At 37.9% G+C, this 18,895-nt stretch overlaps 2 protein-coding genes across 5 annotated transcripts in view; one reads left to right on the forward strand and one right to left on the reverse strand.

The window, feature by feature from the left end:
- Positions 1-17,954, forward strand: part of MID2 (midline 2) — a 108,223-nt gene extending 90,269 nt beyond the window's left edge. For 2 of the 4 annotated variants that reach the window (XM_016942892.4, XM_016942890.3), the window contains exons 6-10: positions 2,320-2,447; positions 3,829-4,062; positions 10,663-10,824; positions 12,413-12,620; positions 12,990-17,954. In XM_016942892.4, the coding sequence (XP_016798381.1) occupies positions 2,320-2,447; positions 3,829-4,062; positions 10,663-10,824; positions 12,413-12,620; positions 12,990-13,392 (1,135 nt within the window). In that variant the 3' untranslated portion in view covers positions 13,393-17,954. The remainder of the gene's footprint in view (positions 1-2,319; positions 2,448-3,828; positions 4,063-10,662; positions 10,825-12,412; positions 12,621-12,989) is intronic. The other 2 variants (XM_054676879.1, XM_016942891.3) reach the window with 1 other exon arrangement.
- LOC107972647 (uncharacterized) overlaps positions 1-18,895 on the reverse strand; it is a 70,783-nt gene that overhangs the window by 19,060 nt on the left and 32,828 nt on the right. The gene's annotated exons all lie outside the window — the stretch shown is intronic.

Raw genomic sequence — 18,895 nt, forward strand, 5'->3', positions numbered from 1 at the left:
TTCTTTGATGCTTTGTGAATTAACCCTTTTTGTTTTGTTTGTTTACACTCATGCTTATTCCAAGACACTTTAAAATCTGGTCTCTTTGCCTCCAATTTTGACCCTTTCCAATCCCTCCACTGAAGCCATAGTAGTATTCCTGAAACATGAATTTCAGCATATTATTTCCCCACCTAATGCTTAGTGACTCCCATCGTTCTTAAGATAAAATCCAACGTTTGTAACATGGCCTACAAAGTCCTGCATGATTTTGTCTCATTCTCCAGGCTTCAAACAAGAGAGAACACACACACATCCACATAGTCTTTGCTTAGTTAACTCTTACTCATTACGTAGGTCATTGGTGAAAATCGACTTCCACATGGGAGATATCCCTTAGCTCCCAAGTCTCTTTAGATAACTCCTGTGTATGCTCTACTCCCTTTGTAGCATCACTTCTATTGCCCATGTAATGTCTTTCTCCTTCATGATGTGTGAGCTCTTGAAGGCAAGAACCACAGCAAAGCTTGTTCACTTTGTGTATCTCCAGTGCCCAGTACAGTGCCTGGCACATTAGTTGTGCTGAATAAGTATTGGATAGATGGATGGAGGAAATAAAGAAGATTGGAGAGGCCAGAAAGAAATTCCATGAGCTAATTTTCTAGATTAACTGTTATCCTAAAGAAGTTGTCTCCTTACTCACCAAATCCTGGCTATTCATGTGAGACCTTATGATTGTACTGAGCTAGTCTTTCATTTGGCCTGTAGTTTATCACTGAAACATCTCTATTTTCAGAAACAATAAGAGATGTTGTTGGTAGATGTATAGCAGGGTATATGTACATGAGGATATGTATTTTTCAGTTTCCCATTCCCTTACAACTAGTTCACCATAAAAGTTTCCTCTCTGGTCTTCCTACATTCAATGCCTTTTCTCTCTCCTCTAACCTACATATTGTTGCCAAGTGAATTTTTCTTTCCTCACCATCATTTACATGTTCAAGGATCTCATTGGCTCTGATTTAGAAGATCTTGCACAGGACTAAAACATGTATATTTTGGCAAAAGCTCCTCCAGATAATCCTGATGTGTAGCGATGGCTAAAAATTGCTGAAATATGTAAAATATACCTCAATTTTTTGAAGAAAAGAACAGTCTAAATGGTTAAGGTTATAGAATTTAGAATCAGATGGACATGGGCTCAATTATATTTCTGACTCTTACTGGTTGTGTGATCTTGGACAAGTTACTTAGCATTTCAATGTGCCAACTTTCTCATTCGCAAAATGGAAATAACATCTACTACATAGGGTTATGGTAAAGAGTAAATTAGATAATGTATGTAAAGTGAATGCACAGAGCATTGTATATACTAAGCACCCAATAAATGTTAGCAGTTATTTTGTTGTTAGTCATTCAATTGTTCATTCAACAATTATTTTTTCACTATGTGTCAAATGCTGTGTTAGGGCCATGGAAGATATTAAGAGGTACAAAATATGAACCCTGCTCTTGATACTCTTAGACTTAGTTGGGAAGATAAAACTATCATAGCACTATACAATCTGAGGATAATAAAGTGAAATATAAATATTATAAAAGATCACATAGGTCAGGTGCGGTGGCTAGCTCCTGTAATTCCAGCACTTTGGGAGGCCAAAACGGGTGGATCACTTGAGGTCAGGAGTTTGAGACCAGCCTGGCCAACTTGGCAAAATCCCGTCTCTACTAAAAATACAAAAATTAGCTGGGCGTGGTGGCGGGCGCCAGCTAGGGAGGCTGAGACATGAGAATTGCTTGAACCTGGAAGGGGGTCGGAGAGGCAGAGATTGCAGTGAACTGAGATGGCGCCACTGCACTGCAACCTGGGTGACACAGCAAGACTCTGTCTCAAAAAAAAAAAAAAAAATCACATAAAGGATATATTTAGGGAAGGTGTTAACCTAGCATGCTGACTTGCTGACTAGCATAAACAAAAAAGAAAAATCTCTCTTAAACTGTTTTTACCAAACCTTTAAAGGTCTAGTTTTGATGCCGTCTGCCAGATGGAAAATGATGCAGAGGGGAAAAAATCCTGTATTTACTTCTCAAAATTAAGACCGGATGGGGGAGTGTGTTTGAGGGGTGAACATATGTGAATAAATATGGTATAACTCTTAATTGGTTCCTGATGATTAAAATTTAAATAGTTTCCATTGGAAAGGCAGAGATATGATATTTTCACTAAATAAATCAAGCCTTACAAGTCATTTATTTTCTCCTTGTTAAACCAGAAATCAAACACTGGGTGAAAGTTGCAACCTATTTTGATGTATATTGATGTACTTTTCTCTTTTTCAGGGTCGCTATGGCAACTGCATCTTCTCAAGTTCTGATTCCAGACATCAATTTTAATGATGCCTTTGAAAACTTTGCTTTAGATTTTTCCAGAGAAAAGAAACTGCTAGAGGGGTTAGATTATTTAACAGGTGTGAAAATACTGTGCTTTCCTTTCCATTTAATTTTTTTTCTTCTGGTATGCTTTTACTTAAAAATAATTTGAAAAAGACAATATTTATAATTTACATATTTTATAATCTTTAAAATGATGCATGTGTCTTTTCAGACAGAATATATTTTAGTTCATGTAACAGAAAAAAAGATGATTTATGATTTGTTAACTATTTCTAGGGTCAAAATGGGTATACCATCTGTACTTAAGAGTAAAACACAAGAAATTGCTGACAGATTTGTCCTTATGAATCTAACAGTAATGTATTGTTGCTAGTTATGAGAGTAGAACTCAGGTGACAATTAGGGAATATTAGAGAATGCCTTATGTGGGTGTAAGTACAACCAAAATGGTTTTAAGGAAAATTAGGAGTTAGTAGATCAGGAAGAAAAATGTAAGAAATATCTGGCTCTCAGACAATTTTAGAAAATGAGGGATGCAACCAGCCTGTTAAAAATGCTGGCTACTTTCAGGATTATTTAATGATCATTTCATGAAAAAAATATACACAAACAATTTTTGAACTGTTTTGTTACTATATTAAATAGCTGCTCCTTATTGAACATCTACTTTATTCTAGACACTGTATATTAATTTTGTATCTTTAAACCTTACAACAAATCTATAAGTTAATTATCACCCCTATTTTATAGATGAGGGAACTCATTATTTTGCACTTGACTATACAGCTAAAAATATATAATGGGGCTGGGCACGGTGGCTCACGCCCATAATCCCAGCACCTTGGGAGGCCGAGGTGGGTGGATCACCTGAAGTCAGGAGTTCAAGACCAGCCTGGCCAACATGGCGAAACCCTGTCTCTACTAAAAATACAAAAATTAGCCAGATGTGGTGGTGGGTGCCTGTAATCCCAGCTTCTCAGGAGGCTGATGCAGGAGAATCACTTGAACCCAGAAGGCAGAGGTTGCAGTGAGCCGAGATTGCGCCACTGCAGTCCAGCCTGGGCAACAAGAGCAAAAATCTGTCTATATATATATATACTCATTTTGAAATTTAAAAAAATAAGTTGAAGACCATATGTTAAGAAAACCATATAATCACTTTACTCTAATGTCTACATAAGTGTTTATGCAGGCAGACTAGACAGCTGGGGCAATCATCACAAAAATTTAGGCTTATATCTTTGCTAAAATATTTTTATTGATGTAGCAAAAGTGGTTTTAGGGAGCTTGAGATCCCAGCATTTTGCTTCAGGTTGCATGGTTCATGCAATCTAAAGATTCTCTATTAAGAAAATCTCTTCAAGAGATGTTGGGTTACGCAGGAAGAATAACAATTGTAAAATTCCAGAAGAGAAAGTATGCTTTCCTTACTTTCTTTTCCACCTTTCCTTACAGCCCCAAACCCACCATCTATCCGAGAAGAACTCTGTACTGCCTCCCATGACACCATTACAGTCCACTGGATCTCGGATGATGAGTTCAGCATCAGCTCCTATGAGCTTCAGTACACCATATTCACTGGCCAGGCTAACTTCATCAGTAAGTCATGGTGTAGTTGGGGCCTGTGGCCAGAGATAAGGAAATGTAAGGAAGCAGTAAGCTGCTCAAGATTGGCCGGGGCGCCACGAGGCAAGTGTTTGTAAGACATGTTAGGTTGTTTAGTATAGTGTTTCATAGACAGTGTAAGCTCCCCAGGGCATTGCAAAGACCTTACTGATGGGTAACAAGCAAGTTGTATATTTCCTTGCTGGGCAGTTGCTGGGGCCATTCCCATTCATTTATGTAACCCTTAGCCTTTCCTCAATTAATCCATGTCACTCCACTTTCCCAAGGAGAGTACAGCTTGGTACTTGTTCTTTGCCACCATCATTGCTGGTTCTGTGTGTATGAACATCTCTCTCCTTGACTCTTCTTCTACTTCATTATCGTGGTAAAATACATTATTTTCAAAGACTTTTCCTTTACCAAACCTACCTCTATCAGTGAATATGGTGACAAGCCTCCTGCCTCTGTCACTCTTCCCTTTACTTCTTCCTTTCCACCAAGAATTATGCTAAATATGAAAACATGTCAGTGGGCCACAAAATGAAAAAGGTTAACAAAGCTGTTGTTTAGCTCACATGTTACGGTTTCACTTTCTGGTGAATTGGAGCAAGACAAAACAGAGTAGGAACTTCACTCATGCCAGTCAAGAGGGGATGAGCTGAAAGTTCCCCTCAATGCCCTGGGTGCAGTGGGGGCTGGGGTGGGGGATGGTGGAAATGGAAACAAAAGCAAAATTAAAGCTGGATTCAAGACTGGAACAGATTCCCAACCTAAAATAACATCTCCATAGCTGCAAATTAGTATTTTCTTTTACTTTTTTGTTCCTGCTTTTGTGTCTGACTTCACAGGCCAGCATGAGAGTAGTTTTTCCAACTAACCCCTTCAAATAGGCTTCCTTTTCCTGTTTTGTGACAAATCTGGGGCAGAATTCTGTTTTGTAACAAGGTGGGATGGGGAGATGAGAGGACATTTGGGGATCAAACTCTAAAAAACATTTGCTTCGTGCAGCTCCAACCTAAACCACTTGGCCCATGTAACTATGTTCCTGGGTGTTTCTTCAGATTGTGAAGTCACAAACTCTAATGCTTCACTGATTTATTTGTCTCTCCTACTCTGGAAAGTCTTAGCGCCAACAACTGTGCTTCTTTTTCCTGATATGGGGAAAGCAGTCATCTCCCAGGAATTAAGAAGTCTGAGAAGTGACAAAGATCTAAAGGTTGTCACCTCTGTTTTCAAGGTTATATAGTCCTTTGTAAAGAAAAGCTTAAAGGATAATTCTTAACAGTGATAGGATCATAGCATCTTAGAATTGGAATGGAGCTTAGAAGTCATCTAGTCTAATCTTCTTCCCTTCTACCAGACACCCAGTAGATAATCATCCTGTCTCTGCTTGAACATTTCCAGTGATAGGTACCTCACTTCTAACAAAACAACCCATTTGATTGTTGTGCAGCTATAAATAATGGCCAGTGCTTCCTTATAAGAGGCTTAACTCTTCCTTTTAGTAAATAATAACGACAATAATAATTTACATGTGTATTATGCTTTGCCATTTACAAATGCTCCCACATACATTATCTCATTTAGTACTTATGGGTGCTTACTTAGCCTTATGAAATGTTATTAACTCTACTTTATAGATGAAGAAACTGGGGCTCAGGTTGAGTGAGTTGCCCAAAGTCACAGAGCTACGAAATGAGGGAGTCAAGGTTGCAGCTTGAGCCTGTCAGACTTCAAGTTTAATGCTCCTTAAAGTAAACCACAGCAACCAATTAGTCCTAGTTCTGACCTTTTGTGCCTCACTAACAAACCTAATCCATCTTTCACATAACAGTTCTTCAGATAATTTTAGTTAGTTCCTATGTCCTTCTAAATTTTCTCTTTTCCAAGCTAGGCATCTTCCTTTCTTTCAATTGCTCTTCATATGGCATAGTTTCAGATCTTTTGTTATCCTAGTATCATTTTTAAGAACACACTCCTGTTTATCACTGTGCTTTATAAAATGTTCTGTCAATGAAGTGAATGTAGTACTCCCAAAGTGGTCTGAGCACTGCAGAGGATAGCTGGATTATTTCTCTTGTACATTAGCTGATTCCCAATTGCCCTGTACCTTTATTTTCAGCAGCCACTTTGACTACTGACTGTTTACTGAGCATATGATCAACTGAATTTTCTATGTATTCCAAATCCTGTTCTTATACAATTGAATGTCTAAAACAAAAATACAAAGCCTTGAATTTATCCCTAGTACATTTTATCTGGTTAGTTCTGCCACTTCATTTCAGCATGCTAAAATCCTTTGGGATACAGATTCTACCTTCAAATATACTTGCTTACCCTCACAGCCTGCCTTCTATTTCTTCCTCTAGTTATTGATAGAAAATTTTGTTAGAACAAGGACAAGGGCAGAGGCCTGAAGCAAAATTTTGGATGGCAATGAGAAACTATTTTACTAGGAATAAGTATTTTTGAAGATTCAGGATCCCAATCCTACCTGCCGGTCTGGCCTGCCACAGTTGACTGAACCTCCGTTCTGAGAGCTACTTTTCTTTGACGTTTTTTCACATTTTCTTTATCCAGAAATTTCATGCTTGTTGGTGAGGATTATTCCCCCTTCACCTTTTCTTTCAACTTTATTTCCTGATTTTTAACTTTCTTCCCACCTCTTCTAAGATTTGAAATGATCACAACCAATGATGTTTCAGATTATGCTGTGAGGCGAATGAGAATTCCAACAGATATTTGAGTGTGTTTGTCTTCTGATTACTTTATTATCTTTCCTCCGTTTGAATTTTGTGTTTTGCATTACAAAAGCATTAGCCGTAAACTCTGCCTAGCCAGGCGGACCATAACATACTACCAGAAAGACATAACTTCTATTTCCCTTCCTTTTCATTCTCATGCAAATACTCTCTACCACACATTTACACTCAGGTTCAGGGATTTCCATATTGTAATTTTTCCCTTTTGAACAAGAGGTATACTTCCACTGACATAATTCAATCATAAGTCCCATCTTACTAAATCTCAGTAATACCTAGAGGATCATATATTTACCTTTTTAAATTTAGAAATGATTTCAAAATCACAGAAAACTTGCCAAGACTAGCACAAAGAACACCCATATATTCTTTACCCAAATTCACCTACTGTTAATATTTGTCCCATTTCCTTTAGCATTTGCTAACATTCCCTGTTCTTTTGGAACCATTTTAGAGCAAATTGCATACATCATGGTCTTTCACCTCTGAATTCTTCAGTGTATATTTCCTAAGAATAAGGAAATTCTCTTACATAACCACAGTATAGTTACCAACTTGAAGAAATTTAACGTTGATGCAATACTTTTATCTAACCACCATTTATATTCCAATTTTTGACATTTGACCAAATAATATTCTTTATGACATATAAAGAACCCAATATTGTCCTTTATAGTTTAGGGTCAGGTATTACATTTAATTGTCGTATCTCTTTTGCCATATCTCTTTTAATCTGGAACATTTCTTCAGCCTTTCTTTGTCTTGAACAACATTGACATTTTTTAAAAAGTGTTCTTTTATGTCTTTATTATACTTCATTATACTGTTCCTTATTTTGATTTTTTCTGAAGTTTTCTCATGATTATATTTAGCAGTACAGTTCTTTCTTAGGGTATAATATCTGGAGACACATGATGTCCACTTGCCCTTCACTGATGATGCTAATTTTGATCACCTAGTCAAGATGTTGTCTGATTTATTCACTGTAGTTGCTACTTTTTCTTTTGCCACTAATAAGGAATCTGTGTGGTATGTTTTAAAACCATAAAAATACCCTGCTGCTTCATCAAACCATCTCATCCCCACCCCCACCCTTGTTTTATTATCAGTTGATGATACTTGCCTGAATCAATCATTAATATGATGATTGCAAAATGATGATTTTTCCAGTTGAGTATTCCTTCCCACATTTTCAAGTTGGCACTTGGCATTCTACTATAAGCAAGAGTTCTACTCCCTATTTCCTCCCATTTGTTTATATATCAGTATGGGCTGATGAATTATCTTTTTTCAATTGTTAATAATTATTTACTGCCCTTACTTGTGTTGGTGTTCAAATTGTCAAGATTTAGCCATTGGGAGCCTTTCAAGGTGATTTCTGGGTCCTTATAATATTCCCCCATCATTTTCTTGAGCACTTCCTTACTTTCTGGCATAACAAAATGTTCTAGGCTCATTTTGACCTTATTCTGTCCCAGCCTTGAAATCAGTCATTATTTTCCAAGAAACCCTGGTTTCTTTTAGTGGGACAATATTAGAGACCAAGACCTGAGTGCTAGATATGCTAGATATAAACACAAATATCCATACATGTAAGCATATGCACACATATATAATAACACATGCATACATACTTTATATATGTGCATATTTATGTGCACATACACAAACATATATATATTTTAGAAATCATGAGTTTACACCAATACCTTAAATTCCAGTCCATCCCCACAGGTTCCTTCCTGCCTTTCTCCACTCTGTATTTGTATGTTCCTTCTTCCACAGTATGAACCCTGGCTCCCAACATCAACACATGTACTCATTTGCTCAATCCCATAATACATCTAAAATAGTTTCTGAATTGCTCTGTCCACGCCACTACAAAAACAAACTGGCTAACAATACTTCAGGATTTGTTTGAGGTTTTCCTCCCACCCCCACTACATTGATGTAATTATGCTGTTCGTCTGAAATGCAGTTGGGTTTGTTTCAGTTTGCCTTCAGCTTTAGTCCCCACTTTTCCCACCTGTATTGATTTAATTTTATTTTTTTGAATTTGTAAAACAATGTGTTTCCCAAAGAGGATGCTATACAAAAAGGTACATTCAGAGAAATGTCATTTCCTCCCACATCCTTTTCATCCTGTTCCTCCACCCCCTACCCCTTGTGGATAACCAACTTCATGAATTTTTTATTTATCTTTCCTGTTTTTATTGTTGTTGCTTTGTAAATCCAAGCAAATATATGGATGTTTTCTTATTTTTCTTTCTCTCAAAAAAGTAGTGTACTGCATATGTACTACATATACATATATACTTTTGGAATTTGCTTTTTTCAATTGACAATATTTCCTTGAAATCACTCTATATCAGTTCATAGTGATCTTTTCCTCATTTTTTTCACAGCTGCATAGTACTTCATTGTGAAGTTTGTCTTTGTATTGTTGGGTGTGTATCTGGAGATTATATGTTTTCCTCTTTGTATTAAAATCTTATGTGCAGCTTGTGATTCATACTGTGTATTGGTAACATAGGCAAGGCCTCAAACATTGCTCCTACCCTTTTAATCCATATTGTCTTTTCATTAGAATCACTGGGCACCTCCACCAATTCTTCCTCATCTTTCTCCTGCATATCTGTTTGCCCTCCATCGTTTCTTTTACTAGTTTTAACTTAGGCTCTTCAACTTCCTCTCAGATTAATTATAAACCTTTTGATCAGATCTCTTGCAAAACATTCATGACTTATTATTTTCAATTTTCAACCTCACTAAATTTTGTACTAGAGTTGCATAGAAATGACTGAATTCACTGCTTATATTCCTCGCCTTTCCCTTTCTACCCTCTAGTAGAACTGTGGCTAAAAAGTGGTAAACTAACTGAAAAGCAGATAACAGTAGAAAGAAGTCTAAATAATCTGCAGACTAGAATGTTGGTTTTTCTTTTACCGAAAGCTTGCCAAATACATGTTTTAATTATTTACATTTCCCCTGTTTAAGTTAATATTTGCAGTCTAAAATATATCAAAAGCAGAAGCCTAGTTCTCTGATCCCTTTCCCCACTTGGAAGGGAGGAAGATTCCAGATAACAATGTGCTCCTGGACCACTCAACCCAAAATGAACATGGGATTCACACAACAGAATGTGTTGTGTAAGAGTGGGGAGATGATATCTTGCTTTGGTTATCATGTCATCTCTTTGGCTTCCCTACGGTACCGTGGAGACCGGCTAGTTTGGGAAGTAAGGGTAAGGATGGAGTAGGAGAGTGGAATTGTAAGCCCTGAGAGCCTCACTACCTTGCAGAGACAAAAGAACATTGTTGTTCACCCCATGAACTGTGATATAGTAGAGAGAACACTGGGCTACCATTTTAAAAATACCAGGGTTCTATTCTCAGCACCATCACTGACTATCTGTGGCCTTGGGCAAGTCACTTTTCTTCTCTCAATCCTAGTTTCCCATTTGTAAAATAAGGGAAATACAGTATCTATGTGTCCCTTTGGCTGAGTTTCCATGTTTCCCTGCTCTGCACAGGATTGCTCCATCCATACAAGACCAAACTCAGCTCTCAGAGGAGTGGACGTTTGGAGTAAATATCCAGAGACTCCATAAGAGTGATGATTCTGTGACTCTGTATAGCAGCCATTCCTGTGTTATCTGGGAAAGAAATTGAAATAACCTAACTTATGCTAGTAGTTCCATTCAATTGCCACAAGCAAGGAGCCTGGCCTAAGCCTAGTTCTATGGGAGTAATGAAATAGTGGAATCATAAGCCCTGGTTCATCTCATTACATCTTCTAAGACTCAAAAGAAAACAAAATGAATTCACTTTTGAGGGGGTGGCTTATGATGAATTTTCAGTGTGTTTTTCATTCTGTCTCTCTTACCTGCTGGTTAATGTCCTTGTCTTTCCCCATTTTACAGGCCTGTATAATTCAGTAGACAGCTGGATGATTGTTCCCAACATTAAACAGAACCATTACACAGTGCATGGACTCCAGAGCGGGACTCGCTACATCTTCATCGTTAAAGCCATAAACCAAGCCGGCAGCCGGAACAGTGAACCTACCCGACTAAAAACAAACAGTACGTTGTGGTGATTTCAAAAGGAAAGATCAATTTTCTTCTCCATGCCAGGGGAGTACACAGCCTGAGCAGGCACCCACAGCAGTGCATGGGGAGCAGTGGTACTGGGTAGAGGAGCTATACTGTTGTAGTTTGTACTTTGGGCAAGGAGTTTGTTGGTGCCCATGGGAGATTTGTGGACTCAGAGATATGCACAAAAAGACTGTTAGCTTGGGAGGATGTTAGTGAAGAGTTTTCTCTGTACTCCACCCCTTATATTTGGGGGACAATTGCATAAAAGAGCATTATTTGTGATAATCTAGTAAAATCCTACTACAGAGAAGCCATATCTGTTAGGAATGCTTTTGACAGCAAATAACAAAAAGTGCAACTAACATAGCTTAACAAATAGCGTTTGTTAATTGTTTAAATGAATAGTATATATTTTATCTCTCACACATACACATAGGAAGAAGTTTGAAGGTAGGCAGTTCAGGGCTAATGCAGCTGCTCTGCGATGTCATAAAAGATGCAGGCTCCTTCTCCCTGTGTGCATTGGCTTCTTGCCACATGGCTGCAAGATGGCCACTGCAACTTTCAGATGTCATATTTCCTCTCAAGATAGGAAAGAGGAAAGAGTTGGTACACATAATGGTTATCCCTTTTATCTGGAAATCCAAAACTTTCCTAGAACTTTCCCCTGCTCTGTCTGACTTCTGCTTCCATCTGCTTCCATGTTCTTAGCCGCCCCTAGTAGTAAGGGAGGCTGGAAGATTGAGTATTTAGCTTTTCCGGCCTCTATAGTGAAAGTGAGTAAGAGAGAAAAAGTTGGGAAAGGGTAATGTGTTAGCCAACAGTGTCTGTCACAGAAGCATTCTGTATAAAAATCTCTTGCCATACCCAGCAACTGGTCCCTTAGTAACAATGCCTTTGTCATATGGTTATAAAGAATTATCTGTTGTGAATGATCCTACACAATAAATGTTTTCTCTGATCATTGATGATGCAACAGTCACTCTAACAAAATTGCCTAATTATATGTTATTTACATCCCAATTGTAAGAGGGCAAAAATAATTGTTCAGTTGCTGAGTTCTCAGGGTTTTCCGGTTCTGCCATCAAGCAGCAATTACATCAATTCCCCTCACCTCAGACATCATAACACTCTTTCTGTTAAAATCTACCCAAATCCCAAACAACCCACTGAAATTAAGCAAAGTACAAAACATATTTGAGAACATGAAACTTTGAGCACTCCCTTTTACTTTGATAATATATGATGTGGGGGACAGCTTATTAGCTCCTCTTTGCTTGGAATATGACTTCCCTCAAATTGCTTTTAGGAGAGATCCACATTTTTTCCCACAGTGGGAAAATAAACGCCGTTATGAAGGTCGTTTTATGGGAGATTGACCTTTATTCTTATTTTATTGAAAACTCTGGTTTCTGGCCTGTTTTCTTAATAAAATTTAAACAGCAGCCAACTTGCACTGGACCAAGAGTGATCATGTTATCGAGCATACCCTGCCAGTGATGATGCTGGTGGAAAAGGTAGAATTTTAAGATACTTCATAGTGTTTTTTCTTTTTTTTTTTCTACTTATTTTTCAGGCCAACCCTTTAAATTGGATCCCAAAATGACTCACAAGAAGTTGAAGATTTCCAATGATGGATTGCAGATGGAGAAGGATGAAAGCTCTCTAAAGAAGAGCCACACCCCAGAGAGGTTTAGTGGCACAGGGTGCTATGGGGCAGCAGGAAATATATTCATTGACAGTGGCTGCCACTATTGGGAGGTGGTCATGGGTTCCTCAACATGGTGAGTGGATCCCATTTTCCTTTTCTTTTCTGTCCTCTGTCATTAGGTTCCTAGGAGATTCAATTCTATAGCACAACCATAATACCAATAAGTCAAGGTTAAAAGGTATGTGATGAAAACCACTCCTAGAAAAATTTGCCAGCTTTTTAATAAAATAATGGAAAATATACTGGGCTAGGAGATGGAAACTGCCACATCGCTCTAATTGCTAACTTTTTAAAGCTCTAGTGATATCAGCATTATGCATCTAAGTGTAAACTATTTAAGGAATAAACATATATCCTATTTGTTATATATCATATATGGTGTCTTACACAACTCAGATAATTCATAAATGTTTATTTCTCTCTCCTTTCCACTGTCTCACAGGTATGCAATTGGCATTGCCTACAAATCAGCTCCAAAGAATGAATGGATTGGCAAGAATGCCTCCTCATGGGTCTTCTCTCGCTGCAATAGTAACTTCGTGGTGAGACACAACAACAAGGAAATGCTGGTGGATGTGCCCCCACACCTGAAGCGTCTGGGTGTCCTCCTGGATTATGACAACAATATGCTGTCTTTCTATGACCCAGCTAACTCTCTCCATCTTCATACTTTTGATGTGACCTTCATTCTTCCAGTTTGTCCAACATTTACAATCTGGAACAAATCCCTAATGATCCTGTCTGGCTTGCCTGCCCCAGATTTTATTGATTACCCTGAGCGGCAGGAATGCAACTGCAGGCCTCAAGAATCCCCTTATGTTTCTGGGATGAAAACCTGTCATTAAGTTTCAGGAGAGTATATAATTCACTGGCTCTCTAGTTCAGCAGTTCTTCCCCTCCTACACCTAAGTTAGCGTTCAATATATGAGACACAAAATAAAGTTTGTTTGAAGCATCCAAAATAACTAGATATTGCAGATTTAATTTTTGTGCATTAAAGCTTGTATTTGAATTAATATATTGAGTTTTTCAGAACAAATTATCTGAGTAGTCTGCATTCAAGCCATTGGAGAAAAATTTAGAAAATGCCTCTGTTGTCATTGGAGAATTAAAAATTCCCAATGATTTAAGAATATAAATTATATTGGAAGCAATTAGGGTAATTCTAGTTAAATAATGTGGAAAGGTGCCCTGAATAAGGAGCTAGCAAGCCAGAGCGGGGGGTGGTCAGCCTTTCTAGTACTGGCCAGTTTGGCCATGTAGAATTTTGAACAGTGTCAAATTATCACATATTATATTTTACTTTTGATGAAAACCTATCATCAAGGGTTTGTTAGGAAACCATGAATGTGTATATGTAATATATAAAGTGAACATATATGTACTTTATATATATTCACTTGTGTATGTATGTTTATGCATATTCACTTTATATATTACATATACACAAAAAACTTTTTTTTCCAAACACCAACTCGAACTAGAACAAAAAACTTTTTAATTTGCTAATTTGAGTGAGAAATATACTGGAAGGGAAAATAAGTTACACCATCCATTTTTGTCCCCTAAAGGAAACATCAAAATCAATCAACATTTATTTCCTCCCTCTATCCATCATTGCCTTCCTCCCTCCTGTCACGCACACATACACATGCAACCATGACACAGATAATGGGAAGAGCTTTATTGGATTAGCAGAGATTTACAGACAAGATTGCACAAGAGATGCTGTTGCTGGATAGAAAATTGATCAGGTAGAAGTGATGCTACCTACTTGAGGATGGCCATCTGAATTGTTAAAAATTCTGTCATAGACTATTAAAAAAAAGTTTTACTACTCCCAAGTACACACAGTTATGAGAATTAGGCTTTTAAAAAGTTGCACAGTGAAGGCTCTTTAGGAACCTACTTTACTTAATCAGTAAAAATTGAGTATTATTGATGCACCAACTATTCCCATATAAATGTACTTGCATTTTCAGATAAAACACTTCTGAAGTGCTCAAGAATGTCTGAAAACAGTTTGTTTTCTTAAATAGGATAAATAATCATTCCTTTTGCAATCTTGTTTACAGTATTCATTCTCTTAGCCAATCCCTCCACGCAAATGGAGACAAACTTCATCCCAGTCCTAACCAGTATAGTTGAAGGGAATGGAGCCTTGTAGTCTATGATTTTTTTTTTTTAATTTCCATCGAAGGGATTGGGGATGTCAGAGAACCAGAGCTTTCCCCTTTCCAGGAGCTAAGTTGGCTTCGGAAGTCTTCTGGGATTTGTGAAAATATTACTGTTGTAAAATTACAAAGTGGTAGCCATAACAACTCCCTCAGATTGGAGACTTGAAATGTCAAAACTCCCCTCTTCCTTTCCCCTAGTTTGGTGGATGCTCATTTATTAATTCATTCAATAAACTATTAGATGCCAGGTACCAAACTACTGCCATGGAAGTGCACATATTAACAAAATGCTCTACCTGCTGCCAAATGGCTTACTATTCTGTGGAAGAAACAAAGTATATAATCCTCCCCAATAACAGTTATGTATTGTTTGTTCACTTAATGTGGACGGCAAGACTGATGCAGACACACAAGGAAGGCTCAAAAATATAAATCTAGCAGCAATGTCATCTTTTTTGATTTTAAATACCATATGTGCTTACTGCTAATCAGGAAATGAACAACCTCAGTAAAATTCATCAGTGCTGGTAAATAGTTTGCTGTAGTGGAAAGCTCATAACCTTTGGATTCAAATGATCCTAGTTTCTGTACCATTTATTAGTGTTGTGACCTAGGACAAGTACCTCACTTCTCTGAGCCTGTTTCCTCCTCTGTAAAATAATGTCTACTTCACAAGGCTGTTTCAAAGGTTAAAAAAGATAGCATATGTAAACTGTCTTAGCTCAGCGCTTGACATTTCCTAAGTGTGCCATAAATATTAATCTCTTTCCTTACTCCCAGCTCCAATACAGCGTAGCAGTGCTTTAAAATGTATGTCCTTCATTCCTCCTTCATTTCTCAGTCACCTTTGTCTCTTCCCTAGGGCATATCCCCAAATTCTTAAACAAAAAAAATGATTTTTTTCCCCTTCATCAAACTTTTCACTGGCTCCCTTAGCACCCAGTAGAAGGTCCCAACTCCTTACAGAGTCTGGGTTTTCATGTCCCTGTTTGCTTACACAGCTTAATCTTTTGCCACTTTCCCCCTCACATTGATTAAGGTAGCCAAGTTTAACTATTTACACAACTATTCACACAAGTTATTCTCTGGGCCTGCAGCAGAAACATGATTAACAATTTTAATGCCCAGAGTAAACAACAGAAATTTTTCTTAAATTAAAGGAATAGTGTGAAAATGCTGTAAGTACAGAAAATGCAACCTCCATTCCAGTAGAACAATTTCCTTTGCCTTGTCCTTGGCTCTCCAAAACTGTTCATTTATTGTGGTGTCTTTTAGATTTTAGTGCCCTGGGACAAAGATCTAATTTCCCCACCCTACTTTTGACTCTATCCTGGACTACCTTTCCTCACCTCTATCTCTCTCAACCAGACTAACTCTTTATTCCTTAGACTTGATGATGCATCCCTCTTTAGAGATCCAAAGACACCCCAAGCATCCCCCTCTCTCAGCAATAATCACAGTGTATAGCAGTGTTTTTCAAAGTGTGGTCCTCACACCGCCTGTGTTAGAATCACCTTTAGTGTTTGTTAAAAGAATTGATTTTGGGTTCCCACTCCTGACCTAACCATAATATCTGAGAACATAGGCAGGAATTTACATTTTTGACAAGCTCCTCATGATTCTGATGCACCAAAAATTTTAATGAATAATCATCTTCCCTACTAGACTGAACACCTTGAGAGGAAGGACTGTGTCTTTTATTGTTGTTATATTGTTAATACCTGGCACAGTGCTTGGAACATTAGCTTGGCTAATGTTTATTGAATGAATGTATGAATGAAAAAATGAATTATGAAAGTTTCCTCTTGTACTCTCATGTTCGTAGTGATGTTTGTTACTTCCTGGGCAGAAAAGCTTGGTTACTACTCCATTTGAGCTGTATTAATTCTATTTTGCAGAGATATCAAGGCTCCTACATAATAAATGATCATTGTCCTCCTCAAAAACTCTTTGGCAGTTATCTTGGGGAAATGTCTTTGGAGCATATGGCACCATTGTTTTCAGTAACATTTCAGTCTTGTCAAACTTTGTTGTTTGAAGGTGGATTTACATTTCGGTTATAGCCAAAAATCACTCAAAGCTAAGCCTACTTAAAAAAGTGGAGAATTAAACTGGGTTTGGAGTAAGCAATGAAGTTTGACTCTGAAGTCCCAAATTCTGAGTCAAACAGTGAAAAATGACTTCTAAGATACAACATGGTGACAAAGTACTTAGTGGGGGTGCGATGGGCCCCAGATATTTACTTCAGTTAACTTGGCTTTTATAGAATCCTGGCAATGCTATGGACCTTAAGAGAAGTAATTGGCTACCTCTAGCTAAACCCAGCTGGACAAAGAGAATAGGACCTGTATTTAACATTTTCAAAGAAGGTGACTGCGTAAGCTTTTGTTTTTGTTGCTCTACTCAACCTGTTCTCCACAACTGTTTCTACCAGTAGATTATTTTATGTCTGCAATTTATGCTTGTTTCCACTTTTTATATTGTCTTATTGAAGAAAGCACAAAAATAATCAAAAATAAAGTAAAACCTGTTTTGAGAGTATGAAAGAAATTTTAATGCCACATTGAGGTTCTGGCTACTTGTAAGTAAGAGTAACTGCATCTGGATGTGTTTTTATTATACAATTCTATGTGTATCTTTGGATGCAGTGAAATTCAGATTGCAGCAAAATCACTTATCTGTTCTTTTCGGCTAAAACACTCTAGGTGAATTTTCTAAACTTCCATGGTTTACATATTTATATATGACTACCAAGATGGAGCAATCCACGGATGGACTTTTGAATAAACTCAAATATTTGATACTGCTTCCTCCAAGGAATGGAGAGTGTCAGGCAGGTAGGTAAGAACCACTCCTACACTTATTTCTAGCTCCTGAAGCCAACTGCAGCCTTGGAGCCAATGGCTGTATTTGGCTGTGTGTTACAGGTTGGCCAAACTGATTGCCATCAGGTCAGACAAAACTGCCTTTTATGGTGTAGTCTGCCAGCTTCAGGCATATGCTGTATTGTTGTTATTGGCTAGACTATTTATTAGACTATTGTTGGACTATTTTTTATCAAATGCTTTACCCCACGCCTGTTTGTATTGGGAGCTCTGGACCAATAGTGTCTCTCCTAGTGACAGAAATATGAGCATCTGTGGATTACACAGCCTCATCCCTCTCTACAATATTCCAGCCCATCCAAAATGCTATATTATGAATTAAATAAATATATATGTATTCATGAATTCTTTGTTGTCTCTCGCTGGAGTTGAATTGGGGGAGGACTAAAAGGAAGATGGCCGTGGATTCTCCTGGAATTGGGTAAGTGACTAGGGGAAACCAAGGATCATATAATAGGTAGTGATCTGGACAGAAAGGACCCAGGGGGTCTGGAGCTCAAAATCCAATCAAGAAGACTTTGATTTCAGGAGCATGATATGGTCAAGAAGACCAAAGAAATGAAGATACAGGGTTCAAGGAAACATGACACATTCAGTTTTAGAGATTGGAGCAGAAGGTGAGAATTAAAGAACAAATAAAATCCCAGTGCTCGAACCCATTGATTAAGATTAGGGTAGCACCAGAAGCAAGTGAGCTGACTTACTGTTAAAACACCTGGCCTGCAGGAGGAGACTGGGAGGAAGCCAGGAGGTCCCTCAGGGCTAGAATTGGGCATATCTTAATCAGATTTGTAGGGGCACTAAGACTAAAAGGGATCATGCGATATGAAGTGAATGAAGCAGGGCAGTCAAGGGCGGCAGCTAGAGAAGTGACTTGAAACAGGTCATCAGACCAGGGGCCTAAAACAACTACAGCCCAAAGGTAAAAGGAGTAAAATACAAAGGAGAAAAGAATTTGGAACATTGTGTGTTTAGTGGTTTAATTGAAGAACAACCTAGGCAAATACCAAACATGAGGCTATTACCCATAGCTGAAATTTTAATATTTTGTGTGTGTGTGTGTGATGATGTTTGGAAAGGTCATCTCCATTTAATGTGCGAGGACAGGGCAGATATGGGATTCTTTATGTTTCCCCATCTGAGAATAGAATTGGTCCCAGAGTTTCAGTGAATCTGAGCCTGTATTTGGGAGGGAGGTGGTCTCAGTTATGATGGTTAGGAGTAACAGAGACCAAATAGGTTGTTACAAGCTTATTAGAAATGTATATAGCATGACAGCTAATGAG

Source organism: Pan troglodytes, chromosome X, assembly GCF_028858775.2.
Source record: "Pan troglodytes isolate AG18354 chromosome X, NHGRI_mPanTro3-v2.0_pri, whole genome shotgun sequence".
Taxonomy (NCBI): domain Eukaryota; kingdom Metazoa; phylum Chordata; class Mammalia; order Primates; family Hominidae; genus Pan; species Pan troglodytes.